Below are 18,130 nucleotides of genomic sequence, written 5' to 3'. Positions count from 1 at the left end.
GGGTAGATAGATGGGCGGCTGTAGGTATGGTATATGAATGATGGGTAGATGGACGGCTGTAGGTATGGTATATGAATGATGGGTAGATGGACGGCTGTAGGTATGGTATATGAATGATGGGTAGATGGACGGCTGTAGGTATGGTATATGAATGATGGGTAGATGGACGGCTGTAGGTATGGTATATGAATGATGGGTAGATGGACGGCTGTAGGTATGGTATATGAATGATGGGTAGATAGATGGACGGCTGTAGGTATGGTATATTAATGATGGCTATAGATAGATGGGCGGCTGTAGGTATGGTATATGAATGATGGGTAGATAGATGGACGGCTGTAGGTATGGTATATGAATGATGGCTATAGATAGATGGACGGCTGTAGGTATGGTATATGAATGATGGGTAGATAGATGGGCGGCTGTAGGTATGGTATATGAATGATGGGTAGATAGATGGACGGCTGTACGTATGGCTGCTTGTGCTACAACTACTAATACTTCTCAGAAACACGACTGCTGCTTAGGAATCGGGAGGTTTCCTGGTTCGATTCCTTCCTGGGTTAGTCTTAAAGTGTCCTTGGCTTGAGCAAGACACCCTAACCCCTCCCGATGAGAGAGGTGTGTGTGTGTGTGTGTGTGTGTGTGTGTGTGTGTGTGTGTGTGTGTGTGTGTGTGTGTGTGTGTGTGTGTGTGTGTGTGTGTGTGTGTGTGTGTGTGTGTGTGTGTGTGTGTGTGTGTGTGTGTGTGTGTGTGTGTGTGTGTGTGTGTGTGTGTGTGTGTGTGTGTGTGTGTGTGTTGCACTTGTTTGGATAAAGGCGCTATATGCACCATTTACTATTATTTTAACCACCACTTTTTGAAGTTTCTTTTCAGGGACATTTTAAAGCATTCCCCCCCACATATAGAGAGAGAGAGACACAGGGAATGCAAAGAGACAGAGTAGGGGAATAACATTCAGCTAATGGAGTCAGGGCACTGTGCCCAGGTGGTACGCACCCTAACCACTGGGATATCAGGTTGCCCCGACCCAGGCAACCACTTAGTGCACCTTAGCAACCACCTGATGGCACCCTAGCAACCGCCTTCCAACAACCACCGGGTCTGGGGCGTCATTTCCCCCTGGTGTTCACAGTTAACCTCAAATGCACTTCTCTTATGCATATTTTCACCAACTATGAACCTTTTTGTTTTTTGCAGAACAATCCTTCTACTTGTTGTGACACATGATGGATTAGGAATGTGTTTTCTTCAGTGGTGTAAAGTAACTAGTTAATTAGATAAGTAGGTATTTGTACTCTACTAGAGTATTTCCAATACTTTTTCTTCTGCTCCACTACATCTCGGAGGCAAATATTGTACTTTTTCTTTAGTTAGGTCTACTAGTTACTTTGATTTATTATTACAAAACATACATTAACCACTTCAGCCCTGTATACATTTGGGCCATTTGAAAATAGCAGCTCTACAAGCTCGTAATGTGTCGCGATGCAATGCATTGTGAGCTTGTAGATCTGCTATTTCAGAAATACATCGTGCACACTGCCTCTTCAGTCAGGTACTGTATGTGGTTGCCTCAGGATCAGGGTTTCCTGATGAAGGTCAGTGCAACCGAAACATATTTCCATTAAGTCGACAGTGTGCAGGATTGATGTTTTCCTGTCTCGTGCGTTGACTGCCTTCTCCTACGCACCTGTCCTTTTGAAGTGGGTGGACAGAAGGACCTTTTCAACTTAGCCCTCCAGGCTTAAACCATCAAGGATTCTTCAGGCGAGGGAGAGAGAGAGACACATTTTTCTTCTTTCTGTTTGTCTACACATGATCTTTTCTTTTAATATGTTGGATTCATGGAAATGTGTAAAAACCTCAAAACATCGAACCTCTTGGCTGAAAATTGCCGATCTACAAGCCCACAACATGGCACGTTGAGCTTGTAGATCTTGCAGAGCTTGTATACAAAATGAACCAAATGTAAAAATGGGACACAATGCCTCCCTGCTTGGCCCTCGGCATCAAGGGTTGGATTGGGGGGTTGGATCAACTACAAATGATTCCCGAGCAGAGCATGTGAGCGGCGCGGAGCTGCCAAGAAATCTTGGCGGCTTTTGTCCCGCTCGTCATTCGCTCGCGTTGATCCCTCCCACGCCGCTCTCCGCTCGCTCAGCGCTCACCTTCATTTGCGCAAGGGGCGCTCCACGATCCGCTCCGATACGCCTGCTCAGCAGCAAAAAATGACTGGGGAAAAAAAGAAAATGCTGTTTTCCTGAAATTGTCTAATTAAAGTAAAGTTTAAACACATGGTCATTATTGCCTGAAGGCCTTCGGAGCATAAACATTTATGTGTTTTACTTTAACTTTAACTAACAGGCGATTGATATCATCATGCTCGTTAACTGCGTCTTTGATAGCTAACTGAAGCAGATGAATTGGGCATCGCAGGTGTAAACTTGACACGGTTAAGTACTGGTTTACCATAGCCTCTACATTATTAGTAACCGCGTTCACTTGGTTTTGTGAGAGCGCAGGTTCCTACTTCCTCCTCCACAATTTCCGCTCGTGCTCCGCGCCGCTCACATGCTCTGTTCCCAAGCGCAGCACGGCTGCGGCTCACCGCTCGAAGTGATGGGTCAAATGCGGAGAATGAAGGTCCGACCGACCGAAACGTTGCTTCAATAAAATCCTAAACCATTTAATTTTATATAGAGCAATGTATGTTACAAATAGTAGGACTTTAACCTTTTAACTCTGCCTCTACCCCGCCCCACAGAGACAGCCTGCGGGGTCTGCAGAAGATGGAGGAGCGTCCGGAGGACCGCATGATCCGCGAGAAGCTGAAGGCCACGTGCATGCCCACCTGGAAGCACGAGTGGCTGGAGAGACGCAACCGCAGAGGGCCTGTGGTGAGTTGTAGCAGGACTTTAACATACCTGAACACATTTATACAACCACAGAGGGCCTGTGGCGACTAGTAGCAGGACTTTAACATACCTGAACACATTTATACAACCACAGACTAGGGCCTGTGGAGACTAGTAGCAGGACATTAACCATACCTGAACACATTTATACAACCGCAGAGGGCCTGTGGTGAGTTATAGCAGGACTTTAACCATACCTGAACACATTTATACAACCGCAGACTAGGGCCTGTGGAGACTAGTAGCAGGACATTAACCATACCTGAACACATTTATACAACCGCAGACTAGGGCCTGTGGAGACTAGTAGCAGGACATTAACCATACCTGAACACATTTATACAACCGCAGAGGGCCTGTGGTGAGTTATAGCAGGACTTTAACCATACCTGAACACATTTATACAACCGCAGACTAGGGCCTGTGGAGACTAGTAGCAGGACATTAACCATACCTGAACACATTTATACAACCGCAGACTAGGGCCTGTGGAGACTAGTAGCAGGACATTAACCATACCTGAACACATTTATACAACCGCAGACTAGGGCCTGTGGAGACTAGTAGCAGGACATTAACCATACCTGAACACATTTATACAACCGCAGACTAGGGCCTGTGGAGACTAGTAGCAGGACATTAACCATACCTGAACACATTTATACAACCGCAGACTAGGGCCTGTGGAGACTAGTAGCAGGACATTAACCATACCTGAACACATTTATACAACCGCAGAGGGCCTGTGGTGAGTTATAGCAGGACTTTAACCATACCTGAACACATGTATACAACCGCAGAGGGCCTGTGGTGACTAGTAGCAGGACATTAACCATACCTGAACACATTTATACAACCGCAGAGGGCCTGTGGTGAGTTATAGCAGGACTTTAACCATACCTGAACACATTTATACAACCGCAGAGGGCCTGAGACTAGTAGCAGGACATTAACCATACCTGAACACATTTATACAACCGCAGACTAGGGCCTGTGGAGACTAGTAGCAGGACATTAACCATACCTGAACACATTTATACAACCGCAGAGGGCCTGTGGTGAGTTATAGCAGGACTTTAACCATACCTGAACACATGTATACAACCGCAGAGGGCCTGTGGTGACTAGTAGCAGGACATTAACCATACCTGAACACATTTATACAACCGCAGAGGGCCTGTGGCGACTAGTAGCAGGACATTAACCATACCTGAACACATTTATACAACCGCAGAGGGCCTGTGGCGACTAGTAGCAGGACATTAACCATACCTGAACACATTTATACAACCGCAGAGGGCCTGTGGTGAGTTGTAGCAGGACTTTAACCATACCTGAACACATTTATACATGAACAACCGCAGAGGGCCTGTGGTGAGCACGACATTAAATGGCCACTTCACCCCTTTTGCAACCAGATCTTATTTTTATGATGTTTAGTCATGACCAAAATTTGGCATGAAAATGTGGTCTCACTTCCTTCCTGGACTCCACACACATCCCCAGCCATAGATATAAAATTTTAATAAATCTACGCCTCATTGGCCGCTGCAGTTCGTTGCAGCGGCCTATAAGCAAACAATGCATCGAGGACTTGACGCATTGTGAGCTTGTAGATCGTCTATTTGTGTACGGTGCCGTCATTCAACGGAGTTATGCATAAAAATTAGCATCTTTGTCTGATTGTCTGTCATGCACCCTATAGCCTCGCACAAAACTCAGAGATTTAGGTTTTATTCATTTAATTTGTATTATTTCTAGTCCTACTTCTGCATACTGTACATGTACACATGTAAAATATCAAGTGCTTATCCTCAAATCATGGGTGTTAACCTGTCAAATCAGTCCACTTGTGTTCTGAATTAGTGGTTTAATCCTGTATGCCTGAATTTCACTGTATTCCTTCATTTCGATCAAGAGTAATACCGGTTTTTACTTGCTTCAACCGCACCACTACACTCATCGAGTAATATACTCAATACGATGATATTCAGGCACTGACGGGATTAAAACGTTACTTTATTAGATAGATTAATACATACCTTACTTACCGGTACGTTTGTTTTCACACCGGGGGAAATCAGTCACCCAGAGGCAGCACAGCAGTTAAGGTTACAGCTTGCCTTACGGGAAGTGTATGAAAATAAAAAGTACTGTTGTATACAGTAAAAACAAGGCATAAAAAAGACTAGATGCATCAAAAATGCAATAATAATAACACAGAGCAACGGTAAATGAGGGTTAAACAATACAGAATATGTCAGCGTTCTGATTTGACAGGTAACATCCATGGCTTGAATATTGATATATTTGATATTTCAAATGTGTACATGTATGCAGAAGTAGAACCATTAAATATCAAGTGTCCAGTGAGTGGATATAAGGAGTGGAGTCAGTCCTGGACAAATTAGAGGTACTGGGCTCTTTTTGAAGATGGAAAGTCATCTGGGAGAGTTAAGAATTTAGAATGTCAACAAAAGACACCTGTGTCTAAAGATTACATGGGCAGGAAAGGGTCAGAGACCATTCTGAAATCAGCTGGGGGAGAGGCAGGTGGTTTATTAAGGTCACTCTGACCTCTGGGCTTATTTTATCATTTTGTTTGAGGGGCAGCAGGCTAAAGTGAGGCCTTCATGAATTACTGACCTGGTCAGAATCTCTATATTAAAAAAATAAAAAAAACGTCAGTCTCGTCCGAGGTTATCAGTCACCCAAGTAAATTGGGAGTGTAAATATCATTGCTGTCTAGCAGAAACCTCATCTTCATACAGTGTCACACGAAAGTAGCAAAAATTGCCGATCTACAAGCTTAGAGCGCGTCACATTGAGGCACGTTTTGAGCTGTAGATCAGCTATTTTTGCTACTTTTGAATTTGAATGCTGAATCCTGTAGAAAAGTAACGTTTTCGGACATATATACGACTTGAGTATTTCACCGGACTGCAACGATATGAAAGTAATGCCTACTAAACATCAAGTTGACAAATGTCCTTTTCTCAGGTGTTAAGTTAAATTAATTTAACTTCCTTTCTCAGGTGGTTAAGCCCCATCAGCCAGTGGCGAGTGAAGCGGCTCCCCAGGGGGGTGAAGGGGGATCGGACGCGGCGCGGCCAGGCGCTGCGGCCCAAAAACGTGGCTGCCGCAGTCCCTCGCCGGGAGGACCCCCATCTAACTCTGGCAAAGCCGGCGGGAAGCCCGAGTCGCCTGGCGTTCGCAGGAGGAGGGCGTCTCCAGTGCCGGTGAGTTTCCTTACCATTGGCTCGTCGTCATAAAAAGGAAGGTCGGAATCAATAAAATCCTAATATTTGAAGGGTCCAGTATTTCTCCTCTAAATAAAGCTTTCATACAATCCAAATTAATAATGCATTTACCACATGAACTATAGCATCCTCACTAGTGGCGAACATTCCACAAAAATAGCCGATATACAAGCTCACAACGTGTCGCGGTGCAATGCGTTGTGAGCTTGTAGATCTGCTATATTTAAAGGAGGTCCAGTGGCCATTTAAACCTTATGGGCACCTCAACGCTAAATTGGACCATTCCTATAGGGGGTTACAAATGGACCCTTAGAAGTCTGTAACTCTTAGAGTGTACAAATGGAACCAAATGGACCCCTCGGCCTGTCAGCATGCGGGGGCTCCCGGTCAGGTTCTAACTAGATTTTCAGGTTGTATTGTGTTGTAAAGGTAAAGCTCTTTGATGAACATGAATGACCTCTTTCTGCCATTATAGAACTTCTGGGTCACTCAGGTCTCTGTGTCTGTCCTCTGGGCTCCTCTCTGCATAAACACTGTTTCCCAAACAGTGGGTCGGGACACGGGACCCATATGTTGGTCGCGGACCAATGTTTATGGGTCATCATGAATCTCATCTTATCTTTTTTGTTTCTTACATTTTGTTTTTTATGAGCATTAACAAATTGGAGACAAATTCAATGTTTTTTTCTTTTTTTTTCTATATAATTTAAAATGAATTCAAATAAAATCGAATGAATTCCATTAATTAGAAAAACAAATGCAAAAGCATTGAAAATAGCTGATCTACATGTCCGCGTTGCGACATGTTAGGAGCTTGTACATATTTGCTATCTTCACTATTTTGGGTTCTGCCAGGAAGACATAAAATGTCTCTTTGGGCTCTCAGGCTAAAAAGTTTGGGAACCAGTGCTTTAAAAAGCTCAAAAACAAAGACCACCCACGGCCCCTCCCCCACCTCTGTTGACCCTTTAAAATGTTCTTTTCTCCTAATGTTTGCACGGTTTGTACAACACTTTGCTCTCACTGCAACGGTGAAGAATTACTCAAATTAGGTTTTTTTTACTTGAGTAAATGGAGAACTTGCCCTAGCCTTGACGACCTTTGCAGCCTTATGAAAAGGATAACATGTCATTTGAATAGCATGTTATGTAGACCGATGCCAGGCCATTGTTGACGTAGAATCCAAAGTACATAATGGGGCTTAATGGTTAATGTGGTTAAACGCTAACGTGACATGGATGCGTTCCAGGTCTCAATGGATTAATGTATGTTTTGTAATAATCTAAATCTGCAAAGCAACTTGCAACTAAAGTTTTAAAATAATTGTAGTGGAGTCAAGAATACAATATATTTGCCTCTGAGATGTAGTGGAGTAGAAGTATAATAAAGTATCTCACAATTGTACTCGAGTACAGTATGTACTTGGTTACTTTGCACCACTGGAATGCTCTTCATGAATAGAGTTGTCTTGAGTCGTAGAGCCGGTCAATACAGTGCAGTGTGCTTTTAGTGAGACTGTAAATCACTGCATTCAATTAAAAGATTTGCCTTTCCTTCAAAGATACCTCAAAACAATGGACCTCAAACATTTTCATGTCAAGGACCCCCAAATTAATTATGTATTTGGCTTTTGGCAGCCGACCCCCATCTGAAAATATCCCCCCTTAAAATAGCTGATGCCTATAGGGTTTAATGTGGTTAAATTTAACACATTTCTGCTGGGAATTCCCTGAGAACCAGTGGTTTACAGTTATAGTTTAAGTTAGGGTTCCCACACAACCCTGTTCTGCCTCATTTCCAGGCCTGTAACAATCATCGGTTGCAATAATCAATGCGCCAAGACAGACTCGAGCGAAGGTGTCAGGTGACATAAAGAACAGATCTACCAGCTAACGTATCACGATTCAACGTGTTGTTAGCTTGTAGATCTTTTATTTAATGTACCGTATATATATATATATCCAATCATTTTCAAAAGCATTTGATTAATTACAAACATTTTCAAGGAAATTATATGACCGTGGGAACCCTCCAAGTCAGGGTATTGCAAAGCCTAGTTTTGTTTTCATTCCAGTTAATTAAGAAGTTGTCGATTCTAGTTTAGGTTATTTCATTTCGTTTTAGTGTACTATCATAACCCTGATCGGCTGTCATTAACCAAAAAGCTGTATTTTTTGTTTGTTTGTTTTAGTTTCAGAGCGGGCGTGTGACGCCACCAAGGAGAGCGCCCTCTCCTGACGGCTTCTCTCCCTACAGCCCAGAGGAGACGAACCGGCGCGTGCACAAGGTGATGAGGGCCCGCCTCTACCTGCTGCAACAGATCGGTCCCAACTCCTTCCTGATTGGAGGAGACAGCCCCGACAACAAGTACCGCGTCTTCATTGGACCGCAGGTTAGTTAACCCGCCAGTTCCTAGCACGCTCTCTAGAGCACTGTTTCCAAAATGGTGGATCCGAAGAACCCATGTTTGGGTCACAGACATATTTTGATGGGTCGCAGCTTGTAGATCTGCTATTTTCACTTGTTTGGGTCCCAGGCAAACATCTGATTTATCTTTTTGATCTTGAGCTAAAAGGTTTGGGAACCAATCAAGGACAACATTTTGAGAACCAAATGCTTAGAGTGTTCACAATGAAATAGCAGATCCCTGGCATGCCGGGTTGTCTACCCAGGAAGGCAGTCATAGCCAATCGGAATGGAATCTGCAACGTGTGACTGACACATCTCGATCACATGACTCCAGAGTTAATTAGTTTCAGAGATAATAGCCACAGAAGACTGGAGCTCTATGGGGTCGTGCCCAAAAATCCTGGTGCTGGAGGTGACAAAGGCGTTGCCTAGCAACCGGGTCAGTGTTGAATGTTGATTTTCAGTTTGACAGTTTCATATAGAAAGTATATTCCGATGTCTGCTTCCGTCAGTAGAAGACAACGGTTGGATTTTAAATGATTTTGAATTGCTTCCGTCAGAAGCAATTCATGTGTTAACTTTTTTGCCTGTTTGTATTAGTTGTGCAATGAGTTCCATCCTATTACAGCTCTATAGGTCACCATTTCCCAAGCAGTGGGTTGGGAAACTTGGGACCCATTTGTGGGCACGCACACATTTTTATAGGTCCTTGTATTTTTTTTCTTAAATTTAGTTTTTAATTATTATTTCAAAACATTTTCAACACATATTTAATTCCCCAAAAACGGGAAAACATCTAATTTCTCTTTTGGGTCTCTCGAGCTAAAAAGTTTGGGAACCACTGCTGTAGATATTCTAGATAATAGAAGATTTGAGAAGATTTGTTCTTGGTTTAAGTGTTACCAGATCACCTGAACTGGCTTGTCTAGTCATATGGCCATGTTCCGTTCATCTCTTATGAATCCTACCTGGTCAAAGAAATACTGTTTTTTTTTTCATCAATTAAAACATTTCTGAAAAAGGTGAGCATACGTGGTGGGTGTTATCTATTCTCAGCAGTAAGCCTTGATAGATTTCTGTGTGCATTTCTACAATATGTATCCGCTTGGAGCACCGGAGAGCTAATCCGGCAGCTTTGTGTTGAGCTGTATGCAATTTTTGTATGTCTTTACTCGTAGCGGATGACCAAATGACTGGGCAGTAATCAAGGTGTGACGAGACTAAAGCTTGAGTTGATGCGTTCTGAGTTTTTAATGTCATATACTTGGCCGTCTCTGCTCTGTGTAGACGTGTAGCTGTGGTGGAGGGTATTTAATGTTCTCTACTTGTCTCTGCTCTGTGTAGACGTGTAGCTGTGGTCGAGGCCGGGTATTTAATGTTCTCTACTTGTCTCTGCTCTGTGTAGACGTGTAGCTGTGGTCGGGGGTATTTAATGTTCTCTACTTGTCTCTGCTCTGTGTAGACGTGTAGCTGTGGTCGGGGGTATTTAATGTTCTCTACTTGTCTCTGCTCTGTGTAGACGTGTAGCTGTGGTCGAGGGTATTTAATGTTCTCTACTTGTCTCTGCTCTGTGTAGACGTGTAGCTGTGGTCGAGGGTATTTAATGTTCTCTACTTGTCTCTGCTCTGTGTAGACGTGTAGCTGTGGTCGAGGGTATTTAATGTTCTCTACTTGTCTCTGCTCTGTGTAGACGTGTAGCTGTGGTCGAGGGTATTTAATGTTCTCTACTTGTCTCTGCTCTGTGTAGACGTGTAGCTGTGGTCGAGGGTATTTAATGTTCTCTACTTGTCTCTGCTCTGTGTAGACGTGTAGCTGTGGTCGAGGGTATTTAATGTTCTCTACTTGTCTCTGCTCTGTGTAGACGTGTAGCTGTGGTCGAGGGTATTTAATGTTCTCTACTTGTCTCTGCTCTGTGTAGACGTGTAGCTGTGGTCGAGGGTATTTAATGTTCTCTACTTGTCTCTGCTCTGTGTAGACGTGTAGCTGTGGTCGAGGGTATTTAATGTTCTCTACTTGTCTCTGCTCTGTGTAGACGTGTAGCTGTGGTCGAGGGTATTTAATGTTCTCTACTCGTCTCTGCTCTGTGTAGACGTGTAGCTGTGGTCGAGGGTATTTAATGTTCTCTACTTGTCTCTGCTCTGTGTAGACGTATAGCTGTGGTCGAGGGTATTTAATGTTCTCTACTTGTCTCTGCTCTGTGTAGACGTGCAGCTGTGGTCGGGGGGCGTTCTGTATCCATGTCCTGTTCGTCATGCTGAGGGTCTTCCAGCTGGAGCCCTCGGACCCCCTGCTGTGGAGGAAGACGCTCAAGAACTTTGAGGTAAGCGTTCTGCAGGGCATATAATGCTACAGGCAGTGGTTTCATGTGGACACACATTTCTTAAGACGAAAATGACTGACATTTGGGGGGTGTTGATATCATTATATTTGTATGCCTTTTCGTGGAAGTTGCCCAATTTGTGGAAAGTGATTTTGGAAAGTGAGGTACCTATGCTTTATATTTCTACACCACTCAGTCTCATCAGGCAAACAATGTGCTTTTTTAATCCACTATCTACATTATTTGAAAGTATCCAATCTACAAGCTCACTGTGAGCTTCTATAGCCGCTATTTTCATAAAATGGAAACGACACACATACGGTGCTCGAGTGGAACAGTGGTTAAGTACCTGCCCACCACCACAGAGTCTGGGGGTTCGAATTCGGGGGAGGGGAGTTGGGTGGGAGTGGTGATATTATATTTGTCACATGATGTATTCCATAACAACTAAATTGGGGAGAAAACGGGGTGAAAAAGAAAAGGAAACATTTTTAATAGAACTTATGAAATGGGACATTTTGCGTACTTTACATACTGTATTTATTTGATGCCAGTACTTTTCTACTTAGGCAAAATTTTGTATACAGGTTTTTTGTGAAAGTGTATTTCAACATTGTGGACGGTATTGATACTTTAACTCGAGTAAAATAAATGTGAATACCTGTTGCTCCGCTGTGCTGCTGTCCAGGTGGAGAGCTTGTTCCAGAAGTACCACAGTCGGCGGAGCTCCCGCATCAAGGCTCCGTCCCGCAACACCATCCAGAAGTTTGTGTCCCGCATGTCCAACCCACACGCTGCCGCGGGGCCTTCCAGCACGGCTGTCAACAGCAACGAGAACAGGTGTGATGTACACGCGCGCACGCACGCACACACACACACTGAACATGTGTGCTACTCTTGGTCCAATATAATTTAGTAGGGGCGGGAATTGCCAGGCACTTGACGATTTTAATCTGATTCCGATTTAGGGCTACGATTCGGTTATGAATCGATTGCCGTGCATCGCGATGCCTCTCGATTCCAATGCATGATTAATTTCCCCCTTTCTGTGTGACTAATAAACAAAGTGCTTTCTAATGATCCATAATATAAACGGATACATTTTACTTCCATTATAATGTATTACACTACAAACAAACAAAAACATTAAAGTATGAGATCACAACAAACTGTCTCAAGACACTTTGCATGTAGAGACCCGAAACATGTACATTTGGAATATGGAACTGCAAGGATTTCTTCCTGACATTGGACATTGTGTGTGTGTGTGTGTGTGTGTGTGTGTGTGTGTGTGTGTGTGTGTGTGTGTGTGTGTGTGTGTGTGTGTGTGTGTGTGTGTGTGTGTGTGTGTGTGTGTGTGTGTGTGTGTGTGTGTGTGTGTGTGTGTGTGTGTGTGTGTGTGCAGTCTGAAGGACGAGGAGGAGCAGATGTGTCCCATCTGTCTGCTGGACATGCTGGACGAGGAGAGCCTGACCGTGTGCGAGGAGGGCTGCCGCAACAAGCTGCACCACCACTGCATGTCCATCTGTGAGTAATACCACCTTAAACCACTGCATGTCCATCTGTGAGTAATACCACCTTAAACCACTGCATGTCCATATGTGAGTAATACTACCTTAAACAAGTGGAACCCCACTGCATGTCCATCTGTGAGTAGAAATACCACCTTAAACAAGCTGCGCCACCACTGCATGTACATCTCTGTGTAGAACTAAATATTGGACCGCCACAAGCCACACAATATTCCCAGGATTTTCATACCAACATCGCTTTTTTCAGAGACAAATCGGGCGAAACCTATTAACCTTTCTTTGTCCGAGCATCAGTAAACATTGGACGTTTGAGAGATCACACAGCGCCCATTTAGGAGACTATTGTAAATTCACCAATTTGGTGGCACTCAAACCACTTACACCCCAGCATCCGTATTGTCGTGAAAAGCTTTTGCTGAAAATAGCAAATCTACAAGCACACAAGGTGCTGCACTGCGGTGAATTGTGAGGTTGTCGATCTGCTATTTTCAGCAAAGACACCGAATGTATAGAGCGAAACTACAAAAGACGCAATTAAATTGTAGTTTTAGTTTTCTTTGTTTGTTTCAGTAACCCCTGCTCTGATCGCAATACATTTTGCTGTATCGTTTCCGTTCAAATGTTCGTCTTCTCCTGTTGCTTGTACTGTTTATGTTCTTGTGTGGTGTCCCTCAGGGCTTAATGCGTGTACTATTTGAGTTCATGAGCCTGTCTTGTGTGGTGTCCCTCAGGGGCGGAGGAGTGTCGCAGGAACAACGAAGCGCTGATATGTCCCTTGTGTCGAACTAACTGGAAGTTCCACGACCTCTACAGGTAACATGAGGCCAATTCGTGCTTTTTTTATTTCCAGAGAATGAAACTTGATTATATATAATGTATACATAGTTAAAATGTGAGACTTTCTGGGCCAGTATGTAATAATCCATTAATAGGCTAGGAACAAGTCAACATAAGTCTAGCATTATGACTCCTGGTAACTTTTGGGGTATTTATTTAGTTAGATTCAGGAGAGTGGTTTGCTTTTTGTTAGAAGCAAGTTCACAACACGCATTACTATAAAACCACTTAGTGAAGACATTGCACATTCCAGTCTCAATAAAACTATCTAGTCTAATGTATTCTCCGGTTGGTTGTGTCTAAACATTTGACCACAAATCTAGTTTCAGTTTAATTTCCACACCTCGTTTTAGATTGTTTAACATTGAAAACCTTGTAATGTACAGATTACTGCAGAACAACTTTTTATTCTCTGGAGAGAAGTTGAGACCCACTCCACATTTTTCAAAAATCTTCGAGATTATTAAAAATGTAGCATTATGAGCATGTAATTAGATTTAAGTATAAGTTTGTCCACAAATTGTCCCACTGGTTCAGTTTTTCCCCTGTCTTGTGTGTGTTTTGTGTGTGCAGCCGTGAGTCTCTGGGCTCATCGGAAGCGTCGGCGGGCCCCCCGGTCCCGGACCCCCAGCTGCAGACCTCGCTGTCCCTGTCCCAGAGCAGGACGTCCTCTCTGAGGACGTCGTTTCAGGACGAAGACGTCACCCTGCCACAGAGCAGCACCCAGCAGCACATCCCTCACACCTACAAGGAACTGGCAGAGCCCTGGATTAACGTGAGCAGAGAGAAATGGACAATAGACATCTATACTAGAGCCCTGCATCGGAAGCGGGAGCCCGCGGGACTCAACGCGAATGTTGCGGGCGGTATTTAAATAGCTGCGGGCGGGAACAGGCGGTCAAGATAAAAACCAGCGGTCCCTGCAAAATCCTGCATCCACCCACAATTAACCAGATACAGAGCTTATAACACTTTAGCATATGAATATGTCTGAGGAGAATGTAATATTCCCTACTGTGCTGGACATGTCGCACATGGAGTCTCTCTCTTTCTCTCTGCTCTCTCTGCATTGCGTGGGCAGCAGCAGGGTGCTTGTTCTCACACGTATAATATATGTCCCGTCGCAATATAAACACTTTCCCCTCTATCTGTGAGCAACTACGCACAAATAAACAACCCCTCTCTCGTGCATGCCTGCTCAATCTCAGCAACTGTTTGGGTAAATGTAATGTTTTTCGATCTCAATGGAAATATTGTGCATTTAGCGGGACTAAACGATAAAATTGCAGGATGGTGCGGGACTAAATGGGACTTTTTTTTTTTGTGGGCGGGAGCAGCGGACAGGCGGTCACTGCGGGCAGTCAAAAAATGAAATCATTGAGCGGGCGGGAGTGGTCAGAAATCCAATGGGAGGCTGGGAGCGGGTGGGATAAAACACTGCCATGCAGGGCTCTAATCTATACAGAGGAATTAATACACTGTTAAACATCTAGTTCCTCCAGAGCATGTTAAACCTAAGTCCTTGGGTCAAGAAGAGTCGTGAAGATTCTTTTCCCATTCATTTTTTTCTATGCCAACTACGAGAAATCTCAGACTTTCCCTCTACACCAGTTATATGCCAACTACAAGAAATGTTGGAGAGAAAGCGTTTTGCTGAAAATCTACTTGGCCCGGTTGCTAGGCAACGCCTTGCATACCCCCAGCACCAGGAAACTTGCGTGCACATCCCATAGAGTCCCATTTAAAATAGGATTTTCCCTCGCTGTTTTCTCTGAAGCTACGAGCACTGTCCGCAAAAGAGTTATAAATCACATAGACGTTTTATTTTATTTTTTATCCAGCCTTTCTGTCAGGTACCTTACCTCTTATATATTTTCTTCTTTAAAACCGTAAAAAAATAAGAACTTAAAGTGTATTACATTGTTTCCCATTAACACAATCGATTGACTGATCATTAAAGATTAAAATATTTCTTTCATTCCTTATTTTTTTTAAATATTACCTTTATAGCTTTGCAGATTATTTGGGGGCCCACTTGCAACAGCCGTCACGGGTATTGCAAAGTGAATCACTGCGTGAAGTGCAAATGGAAGTCTATAGAGGGTATGCGTGTGACATCATCATGGTCTGACACGTACTGAGTTGCAAAAAAGTACTTTCTGGCCATGACAGACCATACATCCAAGGCCTATCTGATTGCTTTAAATAGCGTTAAACTCACTTTGCCACTCACGTTATGCATGCACATCACTAACTAACTAAACATGACTGATATAATGTGCTTCTCTCTTCCCCAGGTGTTTGGCGTGGAGCTGGTGGGCTGCCTGTTCTCCAGGAACTGGACGGTCCGCGAGATGGCGCTGCGCCGTCTCTCTCACGACGTCAGCGGTGCGCTGCTCCTGGCCAACGGCGAGCACTCTGGGTGCCCCGGGATGGGGGGAGGGTCGGGGGCTGGCAGTGGCGTGGTGGCGGGGGGCGGCGGCAGTGCGTCGCGGTGCAATAGCGCCAGCGGAGATGTGGTGGTGGAGTCGTGCTGCAGCATTCTCTCCATGGTATGCGCCGACCCCGTCTACAAAGTCTACGTGGCCGCCTTGGTGAGTATACCCCAAGACTAGGCATGTAATGGTATACCGTATTGCGGTATTACCGCAGTATAAAAAGCCACGGTATTGATACCGTGAGATTTCTGAGCTCACAGAATGTATTTATTTATTATTTGATGCGCATATTGTGCGCAACTCCACTCGAACCTGCGACTCGCTGTCAGACTGCGTTAGAGCCTATTTGGTAATATGTGCCTTTCCACTAGGCCATTGGCTCCCCAAACAATTGATATGTGTGTGATACTTCTTTGCACTCTACTTATAGACAAATTCACAGAGGCTTGCCTGGGTGCGGCCATTACTGAGGTGTACCATTAAGCGCAGCAGCACTGATTAGCTACACCTGACCTGCTCCATGGATTACCCCTCAGTAATGGCAGCGCCCAGGGCACCCCTCTGTGAATTTGTCTATTGTGAATTTGTGACTATTATTGACCCTGTCGTTTGTTGACAATTACTCTGATTTCAAATGTAAGTCACGATATTGTATTTGGAAATAATGTACTAATGCGAGCTGAAATGCCTCACAAATAATGTGAGTGTAACTCATTTTGTTGATGTTTGTACAGTAGACTGTAACCTTTGTGTACATGTGTTGTTTCCATTAGAAAACGCTGCGTGCCATGCTGGTGTACACACCGTGCCATTCGGTGTCAGAGTGTTCTCGTCTGCAGCAGCTGCTGCAGCCTGTGGTGGAAACCATCCTGGTCAAGTGTGCCGACGCCAACAGGTGAGCAGGATGACATACTGACGACGTCGAGGAGTGTGCGTACGCCTTGGAATCAAGAGCAATGTGTACTAGCTGAATCACATTTAACAACACCCACGGATTGTTCATTTAACTCTGATTGTGTAAAAATATTGGAAGGTGAATATTTGCTAAATGCAGTGGTTGCAGCTAAAATGTGGAGTTCTCTGAGGAATCGTGAACAATTGGTGGTGAATGAGGTCTGTTTTTAATATATAACGGTATAGAGAACCGAAGTCTGACATAACTTCCAGTAGAGCGAGGTCACTATCCCCCTGGGACACTGAGTTATTTTTTTTCTATTGACAAAGATTACTCTAGGCCGATTTGTTTATTTTTGGAACACACACAGTTCCAATGACGCAATCTAAGATTGAATTTCCAATAGAACAACTACTCCCCTGACCTGGGGGTACTGGGAATGACGTCAGGGCTTTGGTCCATACTGTAAAATGTACAGGTATCACTGTCAGATGGAAACCTTTATGTGAATAAATAATAACTACATGTGGTTTCCTGAAAAGCAACGGTTTTGGACACACAAAGTTTCCACCCTTGGCTTCAGCGATGATATAATGACAATCCAGGGGTCAAGGCAGCGGATCATCTGTTTCCATAATATTTGACAATGGAGGGTATGCGCATGCATACAGTGAGTGGCAAATCGAGTGGCAAAGTGAGGTCGATGCTGATTAACGTTGTTTTAATGCAATAAACAATTATGTTTGGATGTACTGTATGGGCTGTGAAGGCCAGAAAGTATTTCTTTGCCACTCAGTTGGCGTTCCCTCATAACTTCGGGTATGATGATGATGCCACCCGCATACCCTCTATTCTATGTCTAAGTCTAATCATTCTGTTCTGACGCAGGTGCATGTGATAAATCAACAAAGAACGTTGTTTTTTGTTTTGTTTTGTTTTTCCAGCCGTACCAGCCAGCTGTCTGTGTCCACCCTGCTGGAGCTGTGTAAGGGTCAGCTGGGAGAGCTGGCGGTGGGCAGAGAGCTCCTCAAAGCAGGTAACTAACTCCTCTATAGATCTATAGGTAGGCAGCGAGCTCCTCAAAGCAGGTAACTAACTCCTCTATATATCTATAGGTAGGCATAGAGCTGCTCAAAGCAGGTACCTAACTCCTCTATAGATCTATAGGTAGGCAGAGAGCTCCTCAAAGCAGGTAACTAACTCCTCTATAGATCTATAGGTAGGCAGAGAGCTGCTCAAAGCAGGTAACTAACTCCTCTATAGATCTATAGGTAGGCAGCGAGCTGCTCAAAGCAGGTAACACACATACAGTATGAAAACTCCTCTAGAATCAGTGGTTCCCCAAACTTTGTCACAACACGTCGCATCAGCTATAAATTAATACATCTTGAGAAAAAAACACAAGACACACATTTGGAATTTCCAACGGAAATCTTGTATGGTGTTAACTGGCACAAAATATTTCACATGGAGGTCCGCGGCCAAATATATTACATGACAAAATGTTTAAGAACCACAGAT

At 44.0% G+C, this 18,130-nt stretch overlaps 1 protein-coding gene across 1 annotated transcript in view; it reads left to right on the top strand.

Annotated features, from left to right (window-relative positions):
- The window catches only part of map3k1 (mitogen-activated protein kinase kinase kinase 1, E3 ubiquitin protein ligase), a 49,660-nt gene that overhangs the window by 14,842 nt on the left and 16,688 nt on the right, over positions 1-18,130 (top strand). Inside the window, exons 2-12 of the mRNA XM_079525021.1 lie at positions 2,768-2,900; positions 5,954-6,157; positions 8,370-8,570; positions 10,791-10,907; positions 11,596-11,747; positions 12,313-12,434; positions 13,171-13,252; positions 13,850-14,051; positions 15,574-15,870; positions 16,488-16,609; positions 17,554-17,645. Of these exons, the coding sequence (XP_079381147.1) occupies positions 2,768-2,900; positions 5,954-6,157; positions 8,370-8,570; positions 10,791-10,907; positions 11,596-11,747; positions 12,313-12,434; positions 13,171-13,252; positions 13,850-14,051; positions 15,574-15,870; positions 16,488-16,609; positions 17,554-17,645 (1,724 nt within the window). The remainder of the gene's footprint in view (positions 1-2,767; positions 2,901-5,953; positions 6,158-8,369; positions 8,571-10,790; positions 10,908-11,595; positions 11,748-12,312; positions 12,435-13,170; positions 13,253-13,849; positions 14,052-15,573; positions 15,871-16,487; positions 16,610-17,553; positions 17,646-18,130) is intronic.

The sequence above is a fragment of the Electrona antarctica genome (assembly GCF_951216825.1).
Source record: "Electrona antarctica genome assembly, chromosome: 16".
NCBI lineage: Eukaryota > Metazoa > Chordata > Actinopteri > Myctophiformes > Myctophidae > Electrona > Electrona antarctica.
Note: the sequence above shows the minus strand (reverse complement) of the source record. Positions and strands in the feature narration are given on the sequence as shown.